This window comes from Lissotriton helveticus, chromosome 7, assembly GCF_964261635.1.
Source record: "Lissotriton helveticus chromosome 7, aLisHel1.1, whole genome shotgun sequence".
Taxonomy (NCBI): domain Eukaryota; kingdom Metazoa; phylum Chordata; class Amphibia; order Caudata; family Salamandridae; genus Lissotriton; species Lissotriton helveticus.
Genome location: NC_136068.1, coordinates 780924719 through 780952534, shown reverse-complemented (window position 1 = coordinate 780952534; position 27816 = coordinate 780924719). Strand labels below are relative to the sequence as shown.

The 27816-nt window shown below is 44.2% G+C and overlaps 1 protein-coding gene across 5 annotated transcripts in view; it reads right to left on the bottom strand.

Moving 5' to 3' along the window:
• Positions 1-27816, bottom strand: part of LOC144769184 (uncharacterized) — a 4448662-nt gene that overhangs the window by 4379568 nt on the left and 41278 nt on the right. For all 5 annotated transcript variants that reach the window (XR_013598674.1, XR_013598675.1, XM_078653198.1 and 2 more), the window contains exon 2: positions 15053-15232. Coding sequence is in view for 3 of the 5 variants with exons in the window: in XM_078653198.1 (XP_078509324.1) it covers positions 15053-15217 (165 nt within the window). In the remaining 2 variants the exon portion in view is untranslated. The remainder of the gene's footprint in view (positions 1-15052; positions 15233-27816) is intronic.

Here is a 27816-nt window from a genome sequence, read left to right as displayed (position 1 = left end):
CCGCTGAGGCGAATTACGCCAGGCTCCTTTCGCGCCTTAGCGACGGACTCCGGAGGTGGAAACGTCACTCTCTCTCCTGGCTGGGGCGGATAGCAGCCACTAAGATGACTCTGCTACCACAAATCCTTTACGTGTTCCAAACTCTCCCTCTGCGCCCCCCAGCGGGCTGGCTCCAACGGACACAGTCTGACCTGGCGCGCTTTATCTGGAACGGTCGCCGTCCACGCTTCAAGCATGCGATTGCGATTCTTCTGCCTGCCCACGGCGGGGTCGGTGTGCCTGACCTCTCTCTATATTATCAAGCGACACAACTCCGCACTTTGGTGGAGTGGTTCCAGCAGGAATCGGGCAAGAATTGGCTCTTTCAAGACCAAGCTGTGGCGGGCAGGCCCCTACCGGGGGTTCCATTCCTCCCCAGATGCCACCGCCCCCCCAATCTATACGCATGGCAGATTACAAGCACTGTCCTGGATGTATGGGATAGGGTGGCGGTCCGGCACAAACTCACCTCGTTTCCTTCCCCGATGACCCCGCTCTTCGATAATCCCGATTTTTCCCCGGGACTGGACCTCAGGGCATTTGTAGCCTGGAGACGTTCGCCCTGCAGAGACCTGGGACATATGTTCGACTTAAACGGTATCCTCTCCTTTCAGCGGGTGAAGGAGGACTATGGTATACAGGAGTCTGATCGCCTACCCTATCTGCAGGTCTGACATTGGGCTTTGCAGTCGGAGGTCAGACCAGGCGCAAAACGTTTCCTCACCCCGTATGAAAAGTGGCTGCTTACCCGCACCTCTGATAAGAAGATGATCTCCGACTTGTACCAGCAGCTCCTCCTCACAAACATCTACACACATAACGCAGGAAGAAGCAGGTGGGAGCGGGACCTGGGGAGATCACGCACGCACAAAGAATGGGGCGGCATCTACCATAGGGCTAGACACTCGGCTTACCACGCGGGCCTGACCGAAACCCTGACCAAAGTGGCCACCTATTGGTACCATACACCTGAACGCCTACATCAATGGGATCCCCGCATTAGTGACTGCTGCTGGAGGGCGTGCGGGGGGCTTGGCACCTTGGAGCACTTACTTTGGAGTTGTGACCGTTTGCAACCCTACTGGAGTTTGATTTTAGATGATATAGACTCACATTTAGATACTCAGCTCCCTAGATTCCCGCTTACATTCTGTTAGGACTCCCCAATGCTCTGATGTACTCCTTGAAGTCTAGGAGGGGGAGGCTTATAGCGATCGCACTAGGGGCAGCTGTGCAAAACATCCTGGCACATTGGAGGACCACACAACCCCCCCCGCATACTGGTTGGCTACACCGGCTTTAGATGGTTTTGGGGATGGAGAAGCTGTCCTTAGCGAAGGCGGGAAGGGGAGAGGAGTTTGCGGATCTGTAGCGACCATTCCTCACTTTGCTCACGGGGGAGTTTAGGGAATTGAGCTGACCTCGCTACTTGCGATTACTGCGCCTAGCAGACACTCCGATCAAGGAGCCGAAAGCCCCGATGCGCAGGCGCAAGACGCAGGATTGCTGACCAGCTTACTGCCCTCCGTTGGTGGGGTGGTGATTCCCATTTTCCTTTTCTTTTGCTTTGTGGACAAGGGGGGGGGGGGCGGACGATATTTCCCCTTTGCAGAGACACCACATGTCTGGCGTTGCCAATATTCTCTCTTCCGCACACCTTTGATTGGGTCGTACAGGAAGAGCTCGACATTGTTCCATCTGATGGGGAAGTGTGGTCTGTATGTTTTTCCTGTTTTGAAAATCCAATAAAAGATTTAAACCATAAATTGTTGGACACATACTTTTAAGTTTTACATGACCTGGTAGTGAAAAACTCACAAATTTGTGTTTCAGTACTGTAAGGCCTACTTCTCCCATTAGATAATACAGGGTTACCTTATTACATTTAATAAGCAATACATTTTGATTGGTAGTAGGTAAGATTGTCATGTTTGCCTTCAAATGAATTATAATTTAAAACCCTCCTTAATGGTAAAGTCAGATTTTACGTCACAATTCCGAAAAATTACACTTTTATGGAAGTTCACAACAAAGAAGATGCCAATACTGACTATTTACACACACAGTTTTTATGAGCACTCTATTTAATTGTAGTGATCATCCAACATAATTTGTCAAATTCCTTGTGTCAGTTCAAAATGTTTTTTGTCATATACAAAAGAGTATTACGGCCAAGTCATACATAAAAAATAAACACCACCACCCAACATATTAGGCCAGATTGTTACAAGCAAAAATGGACAAAAGTGAACACACAAATCAATTAAAAACACTGCACAAACTATTCCCCCTTACAATATTTAACACAATTGATATACAAATCATTACTACACACTGCAACTCTACACTCACAGTTCTGAACTATACTGGCCAATAATGGAGACCTTTTAAGGACATCTAGTATATATTTACTAGTACTCCCGACTCAATGGGTAAAGCAACCTAGCGATCTACTGCTGTTGTAACCAGGGGTTTCATTTCTACAAATTCAAAGTTTTTTCCTTGTTATACTGCCTAATTTCTTCGCTTGTCGGTTGCGCTGTTGTCGACGTGTTTTGAACCAATGACATAGTTAGTGGGTTCTCTTCAGGACTCAGAACTGGTGAGCTCTAAAAACAAAAAAACAATCACTATGTCACTATTTACAAAATGTTATGACTCAGTTTCTAGTGTACTCGAAATAAAACGTTCACTTCTCAATCTCCAAATCTGAAAATAGTAAACATGAGTCCTGGTTGGTAAACAAATGCTATAAAGCAAATCCGTATTTTCTCACAGCCACTGAGCTGAATCATTACTCACGTAATAAACAAGGAACAATCCGTGTACAAAGGTGTTTTGGACAGCGGCAGTTTCAACCAACTCTTCCGAAAATAGAGAATCAATCAAGTGTGAGCATATCGCACACCAGAATGCTTTACCTATCACTAAACAATTTAACTACCTCTGAGTACACTCTACGTAAAATAATTTGTAAATAAATACATACTGCGCTATTAGTTCTAGTCTCTAACGTGCATGCCCGACTTCTGTCTCTCAAGTGCGGCTACTGCTCACATCTCTTTACTCATATTAGTATGTTCTACTCTGTAATAGTTCATCTGTGAGCTACGGTACCCTAGACACCCTCCTATAAGAGGAAACATTGTTCCATTACTCACAGATATTTGATATTTATTGACATTTGTAGAGCGCTGACTTTCGCTCCGGAGGGAGCATCTTGGCGCTGAGCACACAGAAGGTCGTCTAAGGGGGGCATGGATCAAATAGCTGCGAGGACTGAAGAGTCGGACTGAGCATAAATCCAGGTTTTCAAGGATTTCCTAAATAGGCTTTCGGAGGGGGCGTGCCTAAGGCTGGGGGGGAGGCGGTTCCATGCCTTGGCCGCCAGAAAAGAAAAGGTCTTTCCACCCTTGGATTTTAATTTTATACGGGGTTCAGAGATGAAGTTGGCGCCAGATGACCTCAGACAGCGAGTTGGATTGTAGCGCTGGAAGCGCCTGATCAGGTAGGATGGACCCGTGCACCTGTTAGCTTTAAATACAGTGACTAGGAGCTTGAAAAGGATTCTCTTGTGGAGGGGCAGCCAGTGGAGGGCGTTGAGGGCTGCAGAGGCCGAGGACCTGCGGGGGAGTTTCAGAACAAGCCTGGCTGCTGCATGTTGGACAGTTTGTAGTTTTTTCAGAGAGGACTTCTTGATACCTGCCAGGAGGCCGTTACAATAATCCAGCCGGGAGAGGATAAGCGCCACCGCGACTGATTTCCTGGCACTGATAGGCAAAAAATTAAAAAATTTCTTTAATTGCCTGATCAAACTGAAACAGCGCCCTGCGGTAGTGCGCACATGTTCATCGAAGCTAAGGGAAGCATCGAATTGGACACCCAAGTTGCGGGCAGAGGCAACCGCGCTCGGTGGTGCTTCGGAATTATGAGGCCACCAGTCTTTGGGGGAAAAGATTGTGCCTTTACCGAGGGGAATTATTTCTGTTTTGGCGCTGTTGCATTTTAAATGGTGCAGGTTGAGCCAAGAAAAGACTTCTGACAGACAGTTTTGGAATCTGATGGCAGCATCCGGGAGTCTTTTATCGATAGTGACGACAAGCTGGGTGTCATCAGCGTAAGATGTCACGAGAATCCCATGTGATTCAATCAACGTAAGAAGGGGGGCCATATACACGTTGAAAAAGAGGGGGCTCAGGATGGAACCCTGTGGTACCCCTGAGGTGATGGATCGTTCACCGGAAACAAAGGGGCCTAAGGAGATCGATTGAGAGCGATTGGACAGAAATGATGTAATCCAAGCAAGTGCGGAGCCCGAGACACCAATCTCACGCATCCTATTAATTAGAATAGTGTGCGAGATGGTGTCGAAGGCCGCGGTTAAGTCGAGCAGGATGAGGACGGCCTGCCTGCCCTCATCCTGCAAGAACTTGATGGTATCTGACAACTCAATCAAAGCGGTCTCTGTGGAGTGGCCGGAACGAAAACCGGATTGCTGCGGGTGTAAGATACGTTGATTTTCCACAAAATTCTTTAATTCCTCGTGGACTAGTTGCTCGGTGATTTTGCCTAGCGCAGGGAGGAGTGAGATTGGGCGCATATTGGACAAATCAGTAGGGGATTTATTTTGCTTTTTCATGAGGGGCTTGACTGTGGCCTTCTTCCACTCAATAGGAACAATACCGGAGTCAAGGGATTCGTTCACGATCGCATTGATTAGAGGGTTGACGGACTCAATAAGGTGGTGCAAGATGGCTGGGGGGCAGGAGTCTGTGGGGGCACCTGATTTGCAGGCTAGTATGGCTTTGTGCGTTTGCAATAGGGAGACTGCTGTGAATTGGTTTAGTGAGGGAGTAGATGTGTCAGACGCTTGGATTAGGATGGGAGCCGGGGGGAAGTCCTTATGGATATTATTAATTTTCTCCTCAAAGAAATCAGCGATTTGATCACAGAGGGCTTGTGAGGGGGGAATTTCAAGTGCCAGTGCTTTGGGATGAGTGAAAGATTTTACGATATTGAAAATCGTATGTTGTTTCTGTTTTGCTGCATCTATTGCTAGAGTGAAGAATGCCTTTTTTGCTTTTTTTATATCGGAGAGATATTGCTTTCTCTGGAGAATGTAAGTGGATCTGGACGTTGAGTTGTAGGTTTTCCTCCATTCTCTCTCCAAAAGCCTACACTTGAGGTGGCATTCAGCGAGGGCCGGAGTATACCAGGGGGCATTGGGTTTCTTTTTTCCTCGGACGGATTTTTGGCTGACGGATTTTGCATTTTCAGAGATTACTCTCTCAATCCACAGGTGGAAGTTTGTGGAATCTAATGAGGCGTCACCCGTGATGGTAGGGGGGGGTACTGCCGGTTGTGGATTGAGTTTGATGTATTCAGCTACCTTTTTCCAATTAACAGGGAAAGGGGTGTGGGGGAGTTTAATGGGAGGAGGGGGCAAGGATTTGTTATTAATGGAGAAGGGAATAAGACAGTGATCTGTCCATATTTGTGGTACGGGGGTAGCGGCATCTAAGGAAATCAGATTTGTACAAATGCCGTCCAAGGTGTGCCCGGCACAATGGGTAGGAAGGGAGACTAATTGGGAGAGACCGAAAATCTCCAGTGAATGGCGGAAATTGAGAGTGTGAGGGTCAGTGTCGGATTCCAGATGAAGATTGAAGTCTCCAAAAAGAGTGAAGGTGGGGTAATGGATAAGAAAAGCTGCCAGAGTTTCATCAAGGGAGGCCAAAAATGTAGTGGCATTTCCGGAGGGGCGATAGACAAGTGCTCCTGAAAAGGCCGAGGAGGAGCTAGTGTGGATAACAAATCCCAGGGATTCGCAGTCCTTGAAGGAGGCCAGGTCAAAAGTGTGGCATTTAAGTGCTTTTTTTACAATAATGGCCAATCCACCTCCCCGACCAATGGGTCTGTCTCGTCTGAGGATGGTGTAATCAGGGGGGAGAGCGGTGGCAAGATCGGGATTTGAAGCATCGTGCAACCAAGATTCAGTGATGAACAAGGCATCCAGGTCGGATGCTATGATAAGATCATGGATGTCTTGTCCATGTCGCGCTAAGGATCTGGCATTGATAAGGCCACCATTAAAGGAGGCTGTCTTACGCCGAGGACGAGGGAAGGGGGGGGAGTGGGGCTGGGGGGGTTGGAAGATGACCAACCACACTGGCGGCAGAAATAGGGGCCCCAGAGGTGGTCGGAGAAGGAATGCACATAACAGGAAGGACTAGGAAGGGTGTGGCACATAGACAGCAACTCGGAAACGTCGTACCTGAGTGCAGGGGAAGCGGAAACAGCGTGTCCTGCGCCTAGCGCGGTCTTAGCGCGGACGGGCGCAGACGGGCTTGGCTTAGGCGCGGCTTCGGCGCGCGTCCGCCGCGCCCGCTGCGCCAGCCCGCTACGCCGTCTGGTTGGCTTACACATTTTATAGGGAGGAAGAAGGGTGGGAAGGACGGCCCGACTTGAGCACTGTCCCCACCTGCCACACTCAAGATGGCGCCCACCGCTGGGCTAAAGCAGAAGAATAAGTAAGTAAAATGTGGGAGAGGTGTCAGAGTGCCTGGTAAAATCAATTCCCCTTTAGCTAAAACCCCCAAAGATAAAATGAGACAATTTTAAAGATTTTTACAAGACGCTACAAACGCGCAGATTTTAGGAACACAGCTCGCCTATTCCGTTTTTACAATTCCTCTGTCGCTCGCAGCCCCAGTTTCCCTCACCAGGGAGAGCGACTGTAGGGCACCGAGCGCTGCAGAGGGCTCTGTTAAGTACACCAGAAGGGCGGGAAGGACGGCCCGACTTGAGCACTGTCCCCACCTGCCACACTCAAGATGGCGCCCACCGCTGGGCTAAAGCAGAAGAATAAGTAAGTAAAATGTGGGAGAGGTGTCAGAGTGCCTGGTAAAATCAATTCCCCTTTAGCTAAAACCCCCAAAGATAAAATGAGACAATTTTTAAAATTTTTACAAGACGCTACAAACGCGCAGATTTTAGGAACACAGCTCGCCTATTCCGTTTTTACAATTCCTCTGTCGCTCGCAGCCCCAGTTTCCCTCACCAGGGAGAGCGACTGTAGGGCACCGAGCGCTGCAGAGGGCTCTGTTAAGTACACCAGAAGGGCGGGAAGGACGGCCCGACTTGAGCACTGTCCCCACCTGCCACACTCAAGATGGCGCCCACCGCTGGGCTAAAGCAGAAGAATAAGTAAGTAAAATGTGGGAGAGGTGTCAGAGTGCCTGGTAAAATCAATTCCCCTTTAGCTAAAACCCCCAAAGATAAAATGAGACAATTTTTACAATTTTTACAAGACGCTACAAACGCGCAGATTTTAGGAACACAGCTCGCCTATTCCGTTTTTACAATTCCTCTGTCGCTCGCAGCCCCAGTTTCCCTCACCAGGGAGAGCGACTGTAGGGCACCGAGCGCTGCAGAGGGCTCTGTTAAGTACACCAGAAGGGCGGGAAGGACGGCCCGACTTGAGCACTGTCCCCACCTGCCACACTCAAGATGGCGCCCACCGCTGGGCTAAAGCAGAAGAATAAGTAAGTAAAATGTGGGAGAGGTGTCAGAGTGCCTGGTAAAATCAATTCCCCTTTAGCTAAAACCCCCAAAGATAAAATGAGACAATTTTTAAAATTTTTACAAGACGCTACAAACGCGCAGATGTTAGGAACACAGCTCGCCTATTCCGTTTTTACAATTCCTCTGTCGCTCGCAGCCCCGGTTTCCCTCACCAGGGAGAGCGACTGTAGGGACTGTAGATGAAATCAACAATGCGAAATCGGGCGTTATTCCATCAACTTCTCCTTAGTTCGGTCGATGATAGGACGCGCACAACTTCTATATCCACAAGAACTGGCAGGGCTGCCTTATGGTTTCTGGTTCTGGATGAAGTAGCTCCAAGCAGTCTGGGGGATGTAGTTCAGAACTAATTCTACTTCTAGTATGGACTTCTTCAGAGTTAATTGTGCATATACAACGTATAAAGAACTACTCTATGGCTCAAGTTGTATAGGTAACAAATGCTGGCTTTCTGAGATTTCATTAAGCCCATAGGAGGCAGTATTGAAATGCAATATAAGAAACGCTTCTTTTTGACAGAGTTTTAAGTCCACATCTCCTCCATGGGGTCTGATTTGATACACTCACAAACATTCTTGTACCATGCAGGCTACATAAATAAACAAGCACAAAATACATGTTACGATATGGGTAAGTGCATAGAAGCTGACCTTTACACCAGTGGTCCAATATATAGGTCTCCACTCCAATAACAGATAAAAAGGTCTGGCTACAGCTAAGGATTCACAAAATACGGTAACCTGCCACCACTGCTTTATGTACGAAACTCATGAGAGGGTCAGTAGTTGAATTTCTGTCAATGAGGGCATACTTGGTCCATTCCTTCAGGACCCAAGACAGGTGCACTACCTCAATCATGTTAAGGGACAGGCCTAGGTCTCTGTTCACACAGTATATCAGCATCAGTCCAGGGCCAAAAAAAACAAAACAATATTAGATGTTCACAATTATGTACTCAGGGCAGGGGAGCACATCTGTATACACTGTGCAAGGTGCATATCTGCCCCAATTGCATAAAGAAAATCAAATAAAAATAATCCAAAACAATAGCATTACAAAGACAATTTGGTATGCAAGTGTCAGAACTCAAAGCTAAAATTAAGTTGGCTTACCGGTTCTTGCATGGGAACAGAGATGCTAGGTCCCTAATCCCTTTTAACAATGCCCGGAGGTCTTTTAACAGAACCTTCCCGTCATAACCTTAAGGGACGGGGGAATTGGATAAAATAACAAACAAAGAAGAGACTGGTCCAGAATTGGTTCCTTCCGTCAGCTACTCGCCAAACGTTCTCTTTTATTCTCTGGAACCTGTAAATTAACACATTATTAAACTACCAGCTCTATCTCTTTTTGTTCCTGTACTACTAACAAGTATTAATATCTCACCCACCCTGGCTATGCTGGACTCTTGCTTCTCTTCTGCTCTAGTGGCTTTTACTGTCTTCCTCCTCTGCTTAGTTGTAACTGTTTTTAGAATAAATGACAATTTAGTACTCTGTTTCTCTGTTACCTGCACCTTATGCTATTACCTAATTAGTAAGTGCACTTACTTCACTAATTAGAAGAGTGGTTCCTTAAATGGGTTCTGTTATCTCACTTTTTCATCTTTTTAATTCTGGCTGAATATCTGCGACCGCTTCCCCTGAATTGTTCCTTGTCTTTTTACAGGTTTCCTAAGGAAAGGGTAATTCTAGACTTTTCAGGTGAGTAGATTTTTATATACAAATATATACAATGCTTGTGAATATTGTCCTTCAGCATGTAATCAATCATCTATTAACACTTCTCTAATATTCTTGTTTCTCTTTTTACTAGGAAGTCTCCAAACACTCTAAGTCAGGTAAGTTTTCTTTTAAAAATATCTAGTCACTGTCTTTATTTGAACATTCTCTACAACTTAGCTCTGTCTGAAGGTTTACTGCTTTTCTCCTCTGGCATTGACTCTCTCTCTTTCCAGACGACGAATTTTATAACTCGAGTCCTCAGCTGTCAACGTTGTTTTTTCCTTCTCCTCGGCTGACGAGACTCACGACCTCGATTCCTAAAGACGGGGCTAGTCAAAACTGCTGAAATTAGACTCGCGCTTGAATTACGCGCCGAGTCTTCACGAACACCTCACCTCGTTTTTGGGAAAACAGAAGCGGGATTCAAAAACACTTGGTATTACTAGAAATGCACTATCGAATTCTAGGGCTTCGGTAACGGACGTCTTCACGGGCTTAGAACTGTGGTGAAGTGCGCAGTTAGCGGGGAGCTCGCGCGTCACCAGCCTTCACTTCTGTTGTGTCTAGACCGCCACCCCATTCCAGGACGTGGGCATTTTGGCGGCCATCTTGGTTCTCCTGACCCTTATCAAATCGGACCAAGTAAAGGCTCCATGCGTCTCTTGGCCTGTTTTGGCTATTTTCACTGTGCAAAGAACATGAGCCGGTCTGAGGGTCCTGACAGCAAGCATGATATCTATGTCTTATTACATGTATTGTAAATGTATATCGTTGCCTTGTCTTTGTGTATGAACTGCGAAGCGTGGCTAGGTTATACCTTGCGCAAAGCCAATACATTAGTAACAGATCCCATAACAAATTGCTCCAGGGAACAAGAAGCAACGGCCCCCCACGTTCCAAATAATCCTCTGTGTAAACCACAGTGAATAAGCAATAAACAAATTGTTGTTCCCGAGCACAACACAAACAAAATATTTTAGAATATATCAAGTCAAAGAAAAAAGATAATCCAAGAATATATCTGATTTTCAAAAGTTCAAACGGTGAATTCTTTTATTTTTCTTTCTTTTTTCTTCACAATTGCAGAGATTTCAAAGAGTGAGGATTCTTGTCGATAAGTTGATTGAAATCATAAATAATGTAGCCAGAAAGCCAACACGTGTTTCGTCTAGGGGAACAATCACCCGATGACTTCATCAGGGCTACAAAAATAAACAAAAACAAACAATATGTACTTAACAATAAAATCTAATAAGTCATACATGAGTAACTTTTCTTCACCATCACCAATGTCTGAAGTGAAAGAAGCTAGAGAATAAGAAAAAGTTAAAAAATCACCAAAAATTCACCCAGTGAAAAGAATATATATATATTGTGACTCTTCAGTACGTCGCAGAGAAAAGAAGAAGAGAAAATTCTAAGTAAAAGCAACAATACAAACAATACAGGCTACCATAATGTTTAGGGTACACCCATTGTACTACAAATTAATTTGATTCTAAAGAGCAAATGATGGGCCCGATTTCGCACACCAAAACGGGCACCAATCAAATAGTTCGGAAGCCAGTCTAAGTACGTCTAAAAATAACAAATAATTCAATCACTCACCACAATTAATCTTCATGATAAGAGTTCACCACATTCCAGGTATAACCTGTCTGTGGTCCCATACAGCATGAAAACTAATGGGAAATGAAAAAACAGAAAATATTCAAAAGATCTTCAGTTAGAACTATTATTCACTCTTACTATATTCTCAAGAGCAGTTTTCAGTGGTTCCTCATAATAAGAGGTCTCTTGATTTTAACCAGCCCTCCAAATCAATCAATGATTATATTCTGTATACCTAAGTATAGTTGATTTTCCTTGTATAAGTCACGTATCAATCAGTCATCTATTCCAATATTAGGTAGATATCTAAAAAAAGAGAATATAGCCATAATTTCTAATCCAATACACAAACTCGTACTTAGACTATAATGATTAAATTCATGCACAAATGAGATATTAATCTCACTTAATCTCAATATATTTTGCAATAAGATTAAGATGCAGGGAAACTATAGGAATTTAAGACTACCAAGGCCTATTCGGCTTTGGACAAGCTCACTCAGATCATAGGTCAAGTTACCTCAATAAGGACTATAAGTCAGATCCAATCCAAAGGGAAATAAATTCATTTCTGAAAGTAAAATGATCATATTTAATCACTATGAAAAAATCACCATAAAAAAATCACTATGAAAAAATACGATTATCGGTCAGATTCCATAAAGGTAGCGGATCAAATATTACGCATGTTTCTAGGTCATACGTCATACTTAATACTGTATATTTAGAGTAAATGTTACTCTCAAATTTTAATATCCCAAACCGGGCTAAAATCAATGTGATTGCACAGCTTGTTATATTCATTACAGGATACAAACATCTAGCTCTCAAATAAGTGCACAAGACATAAATCTGAAATAAAAAGAACTTGGCAGGGTTGCTGGTTCATTCATCCACTATCTATTAACACGAAGAAATAGCGTGCCCAGTACGCTAACGGGAGGCATATTTGTAAATACATTCGCGATTTTTAAAAAAGGCAGGAGATAAAAGTTCGCCGAGCACAAAATTAAATAACAAACATGTTCTGCTTGTTATATTTATTACAGAATACACTCTCAATAAGTGCACAAGACATACAGCTGAAGTAAAAAGAACCGTGGCAGAGTTGTTGGTTCATTCTTCCACTATTTATTAACACGACAAAATAGCACGCCCAGTACGCTAACTGAAGGCATATTTTTAAATACATTTGCGATTAATAAGAAAGACATCAGATAAGGGTTCGCCGAGTGCAAAATTAAATAACAAACCTGTTTAAAGTTATCAACCCGCAAACTCTCTCAGTCACACAGGCAGCCTTACCTAGGAGAGTACTCCCGTCGTCATCTTCGGTATTCAATATGTGAGTGAACCGGAGATATGCAATTCGCGGGTTGAAATTGCCGGCACCAATACCTGGTTTCCGGTTCAAAGAGTGAAAACGGACTCTCTTACAGGTCCGCAGTCGCTAATGGGCGCCATTTTGGAATGGTGAGATGCACCGAATATACAGTCTTTAACCCCTTCAGTGTTAATGACAAGGGTAACTCGTCATGGAGTTTCCATTGATTTCAATGGAAAGTCAATGGGAAGAGGTGGATGTACCTTAGCATCCAAGTGGTTAAAGACGATAAGTAAAAACCCCTTTATGCAATAACCACCAATTCTATACAATGGGAAACTATCTCATTCCCACAAAAGGCACCATTTTCGAGTTGTAAAATGCGCCTACTATACAATATATAGCGTAAAAAATATATAGTAAAACACTGTCTGTAACTATCTCTATTCCACATATAGACTTAAATGTGAGAGCACATAATTTGCATTAAGGACAAAACAAACAAACAATGCAGCCAAATAATCCAGAACCATTATATAATCAAGCATCGATATTTATGAAATTTATAATTACATTCTTGTAGTTTACCAAAAAAGTATGGTAACTATCACTACCTATATAGAATCCAGCCAATGCACAGCCATACAAAATAAATATAAATTCATCACTATGATTTACATCTCAAAATAAATTTGTTTGGGAATAGCAGCATCACTATACAGAATAAAAGTCTCATTGACCATATATGTACTCCATATTCTATTCGGGTCTAGAAAGCCCAATAGCAACTAGTATTAGAGACTGGATAGTTCTTAGTTTGAAAGGGGAAAAATACAGTAAGAGGAGAAAAGAAATAGAAATACCAAATTACACCAATGTGTACAACAATAATCTTCCGTTCTTCACATGATATCAATCAGTTTGGAACGTGAGACACGAAGGTAATTCAAATATATGTTAAGGTTATCGATTGAAATTCACTAAATTACCAATCGTACAGTTAAAAAGCATCAGTGTCAATGAGTAGGTCCATCAATTCATAAAAAGTACATAATATAATTACAGATTCATATGCAAACATTTACATCTGAAAATAAGCAAAAAATGATTAATCCATTATATAGAGAGTATTTGGGCGCATATATTTTATTACAAAAAATAGTGCAGTTCCTGATCTATATTGATTCCGCACTCTACTGCTCAAAGCCTAAGGATCCATCGGGCTTCACATTGTCTTAATTTATGCTCTCTATCCCCACCTTTAGGATCACTATATACAACTTCAAAACCATGAAATTGAAATCCTAGTTACTTCTTTTGCTCTGGGCAGGTCCCTCCACATGGCATCCTATCAGGTATCTAGTGCCTAGATTTTTTAGAGCACGAAAATGCTCAGCCATTCTTTCTTTTAAAGGGCGGATGGTACTGCCTACATAAATATTTTTACATTTGCATTCAATCACATAGACTACATATTTGGTCAAGCAGTCTATGTGTTGACGGATCTGAAAAGTACGTGAACCATTATACCCAAATTTCTTGACTCCTTTCTTTGCCAGTCTACACATACTACAGTTGCCACGTACATGAAATCCAATATTTAATTCTCTAAGCCACATTGTTTTTGCCGTGAGTTGTGTTGGATAACTTGGGCTCATCAGGCTTTGAATCGTTTTACCCCTTCTGTATGTTATACTGGGGGATTTAGAGATGTGTCCTACCAGAGCTTTATCCGCCATTAGGAGAGGCCAATTCTGTTTGAGTATCATAAACAAATTGTGCGACAAGGGATGGTAATTGGTCATCAAACTGACTTTATTATTCCTACTCTTTCTTGCTTTGGAGGCAGGTTTCAAAGTGTCTGGACGTTTCAGTTTTAAAGTTCTCTCTTTAGCTTTTCTTATTATCTCACCAAAATATCCCCTGGTGTGGAATCTCTTTTCAATGTCTCTTACATTAGTCACAAAGTCCTCATCTCTACTACAGTTTCTGTGGGCCCTCAGCATCTCCCCATAGGGGATAGCACTAATCTTACTTCTCGGGTGGGCACTGTTTGCGTGCAATAAAGCATTGCACACTGTTGTTTTCCTATACATACTGCTTTGTATTCTTCCCTTACAGTGAAATAATTCTAAGTCAGGAAAAACAATACTGTTTGGGTCTGATGTTATTGTAAATGTCATTTTGCTCTGATTATTGTTCATATGGTCAAAAAAGTCTGACAAGTCCTCATCAGTACCCGTCCAAATTAGCAAACAATCATCAATATAACGACCATAATATAAAATGTGTTCCTGCCATTTTGCTCCAGATGGGCCCCAGATGTGCCCCGCCTCACACCATCCCATAAAGAGACAGGCAAAAGACGGAGCAAATCTGGAACAAATCGCAGTAACACAGATCTGAAGGTACCAGTCGCTGTTAAAAAGGAAAGCATTGTTTTTAAGAATGAGTAGTGACAGTTCAATAAGCAACTCAGAATGTTCTAGTAATTCAACCGGACGTCAAAATAGGTAGTATATTAAGGCCTTTATTCCATGTTCATGTAGAATATTTGTATACAACGAACTCACATCCATTGTAACAAATTTCATGTCCTGATCCCAGGTTAGGTCATTCAAAATATGAAGTACATGTTTGCTATCTCTAATATAGGATGGCAGATTGGTTACATATATCTGTAGGAATTTGTCTATGTGTACATTTGTGGTAAGCAATACTTCCATTTCCAAGTAGCAAAGGCTTATTTGTAAAATAAAATATGTCAAACCTTAAGAAAATTGATTTCTCGCAAAGCAATTTTGTTGACAGTTTTTTCTGGCTTCTCGTAGAATTTCTTAACTGCTACAATCTGTCCATTTCCCTTGTGCTTGCACTTTATTACAACCCCATAGCTTCCTTCTCCCACTGGCCCAAGGTCTTCATACATCTCCATCTTTGATGTGGGTGTCTATTGAAAAAAACAGCATTGATAATAAACATACTGCAGCTAACATTAGGCAGAACTTTTACATTTAAAAAAAAAATCAAAACAAGAATGGTTAGGAGTACATCATTTCAATGCATCTCATGTTTGGCACATATGTCAGGACAGAAATAATACAGAGTGGGCTTTGGATTACACAGGAATTGGCTTGTATGAATGAGACCTTTCATGACATTTTTCTTTGAAGTGTCTTTATCAATTTACAATAGCCAACATGCATATCGACCAGAATGAAGTGGTTATTGGAAAAAGAGCTCATCTGGTATAGTGGCCTCTGCTTACGATATCAAAAAGAATGTATATTCAATGCCAATGTGTATGTACAATGCCATGTGTTTTGTGAATGTGACCCTCTCGATTTCCCTTATGAGCCACATTCACTGAAAAGTATGTGTCATTGTCTAACCCTCCTGTGGGACTCTGACCCTCACTTACAAACCAGCCATGAAATGAAGGTATGATTTAGTACACATTTGCAATACAGGAATTAATGAGTCATAACGTAGCTTGTGGTGTATATAGTAACAGTGCTGTAGCGTAAATTTGAACACACGTTTAAAACAAGCATTTGCAATGCAATAGGTCTTACATTTGCGTGAGTTTAACCTATTGGCATTATAAATGACAATTCCTTTTATTTATCTGTTTTGATAATTAACACATAAATAAAAGGCACTGCCATTTACAATGCCAAAAGCTCAAACTCTTGTAAATGCGAAACCCATTTCATTTGAAAGAAGAGGACGCCATTGTCCCGGGCTGCTTGGAAAGTGAAAGTGTGTATGGCACGCTGAATGTTGCAAAAATGCATGTCTGGCCTGTAATAGGAGAAACTCATTAAATAACATAGTGCTTACAGACTAAATAACAAAAACCATGTAACAACTGAAGTAAAAGGGCAAGTCCTCATGGGAGGTTACCAATGAAAACAAGGCGTTACTAAGGAGGGACTAACAAACCTATTAACGAATCAAAAGCCAGCATTTAAAAAGGACAATGACACAAGTCAATGACAAACATGGGCAGAGAGTGGGTGGGGATTCAAGTCCATACTGCAATACAGCATGCCTCGCAGAGCAGCAAATGCGCTGCCCAGGCTCGACCTAATAAATGGGGAAAGGTCAAAAGGAGCATTCTAAGACATCCCTGGAACCTCAGCATCCAAATAGGTCCGTGGCATCCTTCTCTAGAGAATGGGGCACACTGAAAAGCTCCATATTCTCAGCAAACGCATTATAAGAGCAATATAGTATTACAAATAAAAATTGGATTTTAAGGAACAAAAGTGACACATTTCTTTAAAACAAAACTAACAAACTGGAAAAAAGGCAATTACTTTGCACTAGTGTTAATTTGAAAAAAAGAATGATTTCCAAGGAATATTTCAAGGACTCTGAGACCATTACTTACTGGAAACAAAATACTTACATTTGTATAAAGGGACATTACAACTTTAAAAAAGTAAAGTTTACAATTGGTGGTAAAAGTAAGCAGACGGTAGGAAGATAAAGCCGCTATCAGGACAGATTATTATGCTAGAAATCAAGTGAAGATCAGCTCCGCCCGGGAACAAATAAGATATTATGACACCTCTTATCCCACTGAAACAATGTCAGTCTTAAGAAAACCTGCATTCCTCTCTGCCAATTATGAATAGTTCTACCTATTTTCCTGTCAGGCCTTTGGTCAGTGTCTGAACAGTCACCTCTTTTCAAAGTCCTGTGTCACATAATTTTCCAATCTTTGTAGTATCACAGTGGGACTTTTCTCACAATGCAAGCTTTTCAAAGTTACAACAGATGTGCAGGTTAAAGATACTGTACTTTCATTCCCATTTATTCATTGATTTATAGGCCATTCCATCTTTGCCCAAAAGCGGAAATCATTGCCTTTTCATCCACGGTCACTTGCAGTTGTGTTCTCTGGGTCTCCCCACCCCCTCCATGCCGGGAGGATCAAAGTAATTGGTGAACGAAGCAAACAGTGACAGAATTAGAATGGAGTAGCCCTTAAACCCCTTTTTACTTGTTAAGTGAGTATATACACAGCAGGATTTTGTATTTCTGCGAGAAATCATAAAATTTAACTCTTTATATACTGCGGGGATTAACAGTTCCTCTAAGCATTAAGACCAGGCCTCTTCAGCCCAATGGCTGTATTATAGTGTAAAAAATAAATGTACCCATAAAAGAAACAAAAGCAACCGAGTTCGTTGGGCTTGTTCTTAGCATAGGTGGGCTGGGTGGGTGGTTAAAGGTGCTAGTGTGTGTGGTATAAACAGGATGGGCTTTGAATGTGCAGCCTTGGGGTTTTCAATTAGTACTTTATCCAACCAAGTACAGAAAGTGGTACGGAAACATTGGAAAATTTTGAATGTGACCAGTGAGACCATTCCGACACCACTCTTTTCATTCAAAAGAGGGATATAAGTCTACGTGACAGTTTAGTCCATACTAGACCAAGAAATCAAGTATAGGAGCCAGTTAGCACCTTGTGGGATCTGCCTGCTATCCATGGTCATTATCCGTGCGGCACATGCACGGCATGTCCCCAGACACAGAAAACCTTAAGTGTGGACATTGGTACGGGTAGACCATGGATTCTCAAAAAACACACCAACTGTAACACTGAAAGAGTTATTTATACGATCACGTGCCCATGTTCATTGAAATACATAGGCATGACGACTCGTAAAGTTAAATTGAGAATCAACAAGCACAAAAGCACAATCAGGTGCAATAGACAAGCTACACACTTAACCAACCACTTTCTAAGTGCTAAACATAAGGCAGAAGATATGAAATGGGTTCTTTTGGAACAGTCGTTCAACCCGCCACATGTCAGTGATGTGACTAAATATCTTTTTGTGAAAGAACAGAAATTGAGTTTTAAGCTTAAATGTGACAGCCAAGGGCTAAACGACGATATTCCGTGGATCACTATTTGATTTGATCGATCCACGAACTTCGCATTGTAGCATACAACACTACATGAGAGTTATGTCTCGTGGGTATAAACGTCACCGAGGACATTCAACATCAATAATGTGTATATTATTGGTCCCCTCTGCCTACTATATCTTGGCTCCGCATGTGAGTTCAACGTTCCCGGTCTGAGTCTGTATACTTAGACGTCTGCCAAACAAATGGTGTTGTAAGATATGATGCGAAAGCAGACTACTTATACTATCTTGGTCTGCCGTCGCAAGTATATGCACTGACTCTTACTGCTATTACTAGCGTAGACGTGGGCCTGACATGTAATACACTTCTATTGGCCTCCAGGCAGATTTACTGTACTACCAGACTTTTTTGATTGTTTAATATCAATAGACCTTGCTAAACCATCTAGTATTGTAGTAACTTCGTATGCAAGGTCCTTTCACGCGTTTCTGGGTAGTCTGGTTGATTAACAATGACGTATATTACTTCTAACACAGCTCCCAGAATACATTAGGTGTGCTGTATTCATTTGCCCAACTTATCACTCACAAAGATAACATGTTTGCGAATATTAGTTGCTGCGAGGATTTTGAACAAGATTTCTAATTATGATTGTGGAAGGAAGGTGGCTGCATCCGCACATTTGGGGAAGGAAGGTGGCTGTATCCACACATTTTAATGGAATTTCTATAAACAACATCATCATGAGCGCGATACCAATAATTTTCTGCAGAATTTACACAACATCATCGTGAGCGCGATACCAATAATTTTCTGCGGAATTGACACAATATTCCGTTTTTGTAGTCAATTAATTCAGAGACTAAGAGACCTAACCCTCCCATACTCCTTTGCGGTAACGTCATACTGCTGCTCATGCGCTTGGTGACTCAGGAAGTGTGGGCGTGAGGCGGACTCCGGTAATGCGGGTTTGGCGTCCTTTGCATTTCTGGTTCAGAGATCACTCGACCGGATCTTATTCCATCATACCAACTCACCAATCAGGTAATCTCTACCTGTTACTACTTAAAGAGGCCCTCCCTGCCCGGTCGGTTACCTCCCCTTCGGCTTAGGCAAAACCAGAGGTACCGACGGACAGGTGAGAGAAGGGTCTCTGTGGGAGCGCAGTTTTTGTTTTGTATTTCTTGTCTAATATGCACTTTGACTGTCTTCCTTGTAAGCGGGTTTGAGTGATTGGTAATGATTTCTTCTAGTAATTGATAAATAACTTTCTGCCCTATGTCGACACTATGATCTATACACAGGGGCGTAGAAGTACTTTCAGTCATTTGGCCCCTACGAGGGCAGTAAGATAGAAAAGAATAGGGTCTATATATTTGGATACTAAGATTCTCGTGACATGCTAACAATAATTTGACTCATAAGGGGCTTGAAGTAAAACTAAATGGACGAGCTATGAAGTCCATAATGTCTTTAGCAGGGTCTTTTTGAACTGTCTTTTAATGGCCCTTTCTCTGTTAATACCGGTCTAATTTTGTCGGATAATGTTCTGGATGGCGTCTTTTCCTACTCCAGACCTTTAAGCTCTTTTTAAGAGTTATAACCACAATCATCTAGAGGGGCCTCTCGATCAGGCTGTGGTCTTTTACTATTATTGAATGACAAGGTTTTGATTATAAGATGAGAAAAAGCAAGACAGAGATATTCACTCTGTCTACATATATTTTTTACCCACATATAGAGCGGGGCCTCATTCCCTGAGCAGTTGCCAGGAGAGGTGAGGAGTGCTCCCACTTAATGATGGGTGAGTTCATTAATTTTTACCATTATGATTAATTGTAAACTGTTGTTCTTGAAAGAACTTTTGTTTTAATTTGTAGGCTTTGTTTGGCAGAGACCAGAGATTCTGTTGTTTCTGTTTCTCACTATTCTGTATTATTTCCAACTTCTTTTAGGAATGGATTTAGGACTCCTGTGAGACTCGCTCAACATAACGATTTCACAGAATATGGTAGGATGTATCACACCAACCATTTTTGAGTTGTTTACTTTGATTTAGCACAGTTTGTTTGTCATATTTGCAGTAGTGTATACCTACCTTGGTCCTGAAGAAAGCCAACAGGTTTAAATTCAACCGAACGGCTGAAACATGTAGACCGTTAGAAAACATCTTGAAAGTTATTCTTTCAAACTGTCAACACAGTGTTTTTAAGTTTGACACTATGATAGCGTATATTAAAGTATTTTTAGGTATCATAGTAGTCAATTTTAGTTACACCTTTATTATGTTTTGAAGCACTGCAAAACTTTTTCAGCACCACTAACCATAAACAAGTTGTGGCTTCATCCATCACTGGTGTGACAGCCTAGTGCAGCCTCCCATTGCTCCATTGCTTTGGGCCAGCTGCTCTGGTTGTACAACCTACAACTAATCCCAGATGATGAGGCTCCGCCACTGGGTGGGCTGATGGGATTCCTTTCTAATATTTGAACAGGTTGTGGTCACGACTCAGATTTTTCTGTGTTTTTGCCTCACACTGCCTCCCCTTTGATAGACCAGTAGTTTCTTTGTGTAGTTACGTATCAAGGTTGGGGACAGAATACTACTTGGTCTCAACATATTGTATCCCTTTGACCCTCTTATTAAAAAGTTTGTGTATTAGGTTTTCAATTAACGCCTAGATTCGATGGAGTTGAACGGGCAGCATGGCAGTATGCTTGAAGTGTGGGTGCCATGGGAGAAAGTGACTAGTGTGTTGGCGATATACCTGGGCAGCATTTTTGCATTGTGTAAAGGCCATATTTGCTCCTTATTGCAAAGGTGTTTGTATGAAAGGGAGGCATTGCGCATTCATGAGATTGCAGCGTGGGAAGTAGCGTGTTTTGTTTGCTGGTGTAGAGTGAAAACCCAAACTAAAGAGGCACTAGTAAAAAGAAAGGCAAAAAGCAAATCATATTAGTAAATAAAAATATAAACTGGTTATAGGTTATATAATAAAAATATGAAACTTAGGCGCTGTGTATTTTGTTTAAAATATTCACAAATATGGAACTATAAAAATCTAATACAGCATATAATAATGTTTTTACAAAACATGTAACTGCACACATTTGTGGCTTAGTGGAGTAATGCTGCAAATATATGGGCCTGTGCTCGACCTTATGGTCACAGGTTCAAATCCAGTCATGGTAACTAAGCCTTTTGTCCTTATAAAATAGATAAAATTAACCATTCAAATATCAACAGTTTGAAAAAAAACTGTTATCCTTTAAAGGTTGATACAATAAATACTGGTATTTATTATTACATATGTTTTATTTAGCTTACTATGGCCACAAAAAAATATATGTTTTATAAATAACAATCATATAAACAGTACTACAATTTGGAATTTACTTTATGGTTTAAATTGCCGATATTTTGGGATTGCAAAGGGTAATATTTGTTCTTTAAAGTATAGCTACATAACAGAAAAGCATGCTGCATTAGTATTGATGCAATGTGGGAACGGACTGTTGCGATAGCCTGATGCTGTTGTTGTGTTTGTCTGGGGGAGCAAAGGTGACAGTTCAACAATTTTTAAACTGACGCTGTCTGTAGAATACAGGAAATTCGATAGATGTTGAAAAGTGCGGTAAAAATCAGTTGGAATTGAGTGATGCCCTTTCATTTAAATACAGATGAACATATGTCGCGGTAAGCGCGCTGATATGACCGCTGTGTGAGTGATTGAAAAATGGTTTTATGGGTGATCATGAGGTGACGAGTACTTCAGGGTGATGAGCTTGTTGGATTTTGAGATATAGCATGGCTTGGACGGTAGGGGCATCTAAAATGGGTTATGGTTTATGAGAACGATAGTTTTTTAACAGTCAAAATCTTGTAATGTTTCTTGATCTTTGCAATTGAGTGGTTAAAAGATGTTTCAAGTTTAATCATTGCTACTGAAGCAGTATAACCAGGCTGATGGTGGTCTATGAATTTGTTTGTATTTTAGATACCCCTGAGGAAGGGATTATCCCGAAATGCATTGGGAGATTTTAATAAAAACTTGACATATGTAAACATTTATTTCTCCTGTGTTTTTGATGAACAATGAGGAATCTCATCATAAGAATGAGTGACGCACCTGCTGGGTACCTACTGTCATTTCTTGGCCCGTTACGGGTTCGACCGAGTCTGGCACTCCGGCTTCACCCGGGGTTCCCGGGGGGGGTTGGCCATTCTCCTTAGACGGGGGCTTCCCTTTACCCTGGTTACTGTCGACACCGATGCGCAGGGGACGTATGTGACCCTGTCGGGACTGATTGAAGGAAACCCCGTGAACCTGCTGTGCACCTATATTCCCCCAGCGCTATTGGCGCCCACTCTTCAGCGCCTGACGCAGGTGATTTCCTCCCTCCCCCAGGGCCTCACGGTCATCGGGGGAGACTTTAACGCTGTCCTGCAGCCCTCCCATGATGTGACGGGTGCTTTGTCGGCGCAGCGGTTGGTCTCCGCGAAGGCACTAATGCGATGGACCTCGCCTCTAGGTCTCTGCGACGTTTGGAGGGTGTGGCACCCTCGATTGAAACAGTACACACACACGGCGGCCCATCACACCCACTCCCGTATAGATCTTGTCTGGGGGCGGTGATCCTCCCTAGGGGAATCTCCGACCATTCCCCCCTATCTCTCCGCATCGGCTCCCCCACTGTGGGCCCTCGGACGGTTTGGCGGCTGAACGCTTGGTTCCTGCAAGATTCCAACACGGGTTCGGTCCCCGCACAGGGAATGCTCTGGGAGGCCGGTAAGACGGTAGTCCGAGGGGTGGCCAGAGGACTGGTCCACGCCATGCGTGCGGACCAGGTTGCCCGACTGGTCCAATTGGAATCCCAGGCTGCACAACTAGAGAGAGCCCAGCTGAATGGTGATACTGGCGACGCCTCCAGGCACTTGGCGGTAGTCCGGGATGAGATTCGGCGGATCTCCTTGGAATCGGCCAAAATGCTCTGGCGCTCCTCAGTGGCACGTATCTATGGCTGGGGGGATAAAAATGGTAAACTCCTTCATAACCTGGTGTCCTACCCCAGAGCCAACTGTATTATCCCGGAGATCCGGTCAATTGCGGGGACCCATCAGGTGGCATCGTCAGCCATCGCTCAAACCTTTGCACACTACTATGCGACCCTATACCCCACGCGCCCCCCCGGGTTCCTCCTTAGCGGGACTGATGGAGAACTCCTGGACCCAACTGCCCTGCCTCTCGCCGAGGCTCTGGATGGCCCCCTCACCCAGGAGGAAATACACGGGGCCATCTCCCTGCTGCATTCCGGCAAGACGCCCGGTCCCGACGGGTTCCCCCAAGAGTATTACGCCATTTTCCGGGACGGCCTGGTTCCCCACTTGACGGACCTTTTACGCCAGGAGGTTGAGGAGGGGTCCTTTCCGTACGAATCTGATGCGGCTACCATTGTGGTCATCCCCAAAACACAGCCGCCCTCCCTGGAATGGTCCGACTACCGTCGATATCGCTGATTACACTGATATTAAAATCTACGCCACCGCGATAGCCCAACGCCTCCGGCCTTTGCTGCAGGACCTGGTCCATCCCGACCAGTGTGGCTTTATGCCTGCCAGGGGCACCTGCCATTGTATCCACCGCCTCCATCTGTCGCTAGCCCACTGTCACCGCCTGTCCCCATACTTGGCGTTGCTTCTCGTAGATTTTGAAAAAGCCTTTGACACGGTGGACTGGGGGTACCTGGATGATGTCCTGGAGAGGATGGGGTTCGGCCTTCCCTTCTGCCGCCTGATCAGGGTTCTTTACCACAGCCCTAGAGCCCGTGTCCTCATTAACGGAGAGCTGTCGGATCCATTCCCGATCCGAAGAGGCACCGGTCAGGGTTGCCCTCTTTCGCCGCTCTTATTTGCTCTGGTGATGGAGTCCCTGGCTGCGTTAATCCAACAGAACTCCCTCATTCAGGGCTGGGCCTGGGATCGGAGCCAGGTGGACAAAATCGCTCTATATGCGGACGATGTTCTAGAGCTCTAGAGGCCCTTGCGGCCTTTGAGCAGGTCTTGGGGCTTCGCCTTAACTCGGCGTAGTCAACCCTGGTCCCCCTGCACCCCTCTCGGGAGTGCTTTGACTGCAGGCGTCGATCCCTCTCCGGAGGCAATCCTTCAAATACCTGGTTGTGTGGGTGACCCTCCTCCCAGAGCTGGAATGGGCCCTCAATATCACCCCCCTGGTTGTTTGGATGAAGGCTGACCTCAGGAACTGGCAGTCCCTGCCTCTTAATCCGTTGGGCAGGAGCGCTCTTTTTAAAATGATGGTCCTTTCCTGCTTCCTTTACATCCTGCAGAACACCACGGTCCACCTTTCCAGTGGCTGGTTTCGGGAATTAGACAGCTCCCTCACCCGATTCCTGTGGGGAGGTGGGCGTTCGCGCCTCTCTCTGTCTCATTGCTGGGTTCCCCCCTTCGACGGGGGCATGGGGGTCACCAATCTCCACCTTTAACCTCGTATCAAATTAAAAACAAAAGGTGGAAAGACCTTTTCATTCCTTGCTGTTAGGGCATGGAATCGCCTTCCCCCTCATCTTAGGCATGCCCCCTCAGAAAGCCTTTTCAGGAAAGCCCTGAAGACGTGGATCTACTCTCAATCTGACTCCTCAGTTCTCGCAGCCATCTGATCCATGCTAGCCAAGTTGATCTGCTGTGGGCGCAGCGCCAAGATGCTCCTCCCGGAGCGATAGTAGCGCTTTACAAAAAACCATAAATATCAAATATCAAATATTATTATTTGGCCAAGAGGCTCATCGTGATTCACGACTGGTTCGCGGGCGGCTGGTCCGACCCAGCTTATCGGGTGGAACTCACCACCCTGGACATTTCGCAGCTACAGGGATTCCTTTACGGCTCCCTGGTGCCACAAACCTTGCCCCCAATCACTAAGACGGTGCTCATGGCTTGGCGTGCTGCCCTGAGACTTGTGAGATGGGACCGGACGCTGACTCGGCAGACGCCGCTCTGGCATGGAGCCTGGTTGAGGGAGGTCTCGTCCTTGGGAGGTTTCCGCCGCTGGGACCTGGTGGGGATTTCGCTCCTGGGGGATATATGGGTGGGAGACCACATGCGCTCCTTCTCGGACTTACAGACTAGACATGCCCTATCCCACTCCCAGTTCTACAAATACCTGCAAATCCGCCAAGCGCTACACACACATCTCCCGATACCCCACACCCTCCCAGAATTCAGCCCTCTCGAGGCGCAGGTAATGAAGGGGGGCCTGGGGAGGGGAGGGGAGGGGAGGGGTGTCCCGTATGTACCGCGCCCTGGTAAACAATCGCTCCACGTCCCTGGCCCGGCTTTGGGAGCGTTGGGTGGAATGGGTGGGTCCCTTGGACAATGCAGACTGGCGAGGCGCCCTTATGGCCCCCAAAACCTTGACTACATCGTCCAAGCTACGCCTGGTCCAACTTTACTATCTCCATACAGCCTACCTTACCCCAACACGCCTCTTCCGAGCTGGTTTGAGATCTTCCCCTGCTTGTGCGCGCTGTGATTCTGCCCCGACTGCCTCAGACTTCTACCATGGGGTGTGGCTCTGCCCGGCCTTGGAGCCGTTCCGGTGCAGGGTGGTGCGTGAGCTTACGGATGCTTTGGGGTGGGAGGTTCCCTGTGACCTCAGGCACCTGCTGCTGGGGATATTTGCTGGCTTGGATGGATCTAGGGCTGATAAGCGCTTCCTGGGGACGGCCCTGGTGGTGGCGAAGCGGGACGTAGCAGCAGCTTGGTCCGAAACCGCATCCCCGTCGCTGCGGAAATGGAGGAGGGGTGTGGACTGGTGTGGGGTGCAGGAAGAGTCCCTTTTTGAAGACCGGGGTTGCCCGGAAATGTTTAGCAGGGTGTGGGGTAAGTGGTTCGGCTTATTGCCTCCATGAGGGCCCTAGCCCTACTGTGCATGTTCGAATTATGGAAGCTCTTATACCAACTCAGGAGGTTCTTATTGTTTGTGTTGTCGCCAAGGTGGGAAGGGGGGGTTCTTAATGCCGTACTGTTATTTGCTACCAATGAACTAGTTTGTTTTTAAAATTTTCAATAAAATTGATCGTCAAAAAAAAGAATGATTAAAATGAATTGATGAACATAGAAAAAGTGAAAAGAGAAAAGTTACGGAGAAATTGTGAATATAAAAGAAAAGTTAAATAGAAATTTGATTAATTGGATTAATTTTTGGCAGTTATGGCTGTGCAGCTTGACTGGGACCAGATGTGGTTTCCTTCGTGTTCATTCTACGTTGCAGCGCAATTGGGCGGAGCGCGGAGCAAGCGAGCACGCCAATAAAGGTTTGAAAGGACTGAATAGAGTGAATTTGGAGCACAGTAAAACATGGAATACAAGGTGTGCTTCCCGCCACTACTGATGTATATTAATGTGATGGATATGCTTGAGTTCCTTAATGTTGTAGCCACATAAAAGCACTGAAACAGGGAGCGCACAGAATGCGCGTCCCAGCTCGTACCAGAGTCAATACTCGATGGGAGTTCACTGCTATGGAAAGGTGAGGCATAAAACACTAATCAGCCATTAGCACACTCGCATTTTCAAAGGTCACACACTAAAGCCAATCGTAAGCAAAGGAGGAGTCGGACTGAACAAACTAAATACAACAGATCGCCTACAGTGCAAGCATCCAGTTTGTAAAACACAAAAGCGATTTTTGGGAAAAGAACCAATTAAGCTATGAATTTGACTTGGAGGAGACCAGATGCCTTGAATGCATAGTGATTAAGTGAGCAGCGCCGCCACTTTGCACACAGTAAACAGGCATCAGCTCTATGTTCTTCAGTAAAGGAGGAGGGGGGAGCTAAGTGGAGATCTGCATGCTTGACATGACAGTGATGTTTTGAAATTGTAAATAATTTCTGCTACGATTGCCAACAATCTTCCAAAGGACTTCCTTGGGCAAGGGTCAAAGGTTCAACAAAAAAGAAGCTCTGAAATAGCATGACGTGCGGGAGGTGGTGCAGGGACTCCGACATGAACGGGAAATCACTCAACAGGGAGAGGATGGCAATATAACGAAAACACGACTGTGCGGGCCAGTCGTGTTGATAATAAGAACAATATACCGTGGAAAATTCAAGAGCGACATCCCTGAAGCAGGCGCAGTGCTGATACACAAGCCTTAGTCAGCCCAACAATAAAATAGTGCAAGAAGGAATGTAAAGAAAAAGAAAATGTAAGACCACATGTAGCAGGGGCAGTCTGCTGGGTGGGTCTGAAACATGAAAAGACTGGACTAATTAAGCATGCTAGCCAATCAAAAAATAGGCTTGTATGAAGGGCACGAACAAGAAAAAAACCTAACAGTCTACATTACAGTATGCCTCGCAGAGCAGCGCATGCGCTGCCTAGGTCGACCTAAAAATTGCTATATGCGGATGATAGCAGATGATAATTTGCCAGATGCGGACCCAGAGATGGCTGTCCCGCCATCTCTCTTATTATTCTAATCCTTTAAATAAATATTTTGGATATAGTATAAACTGGGGGAAATTAATCCTGCTTTCCCTGGGCCAATTGGATATACCGGGTAACTGTGGCCTCCATGTGGAGAAGGTGGAGTCCAGAAACCTTTGAATCGAGGTAACCCTGGA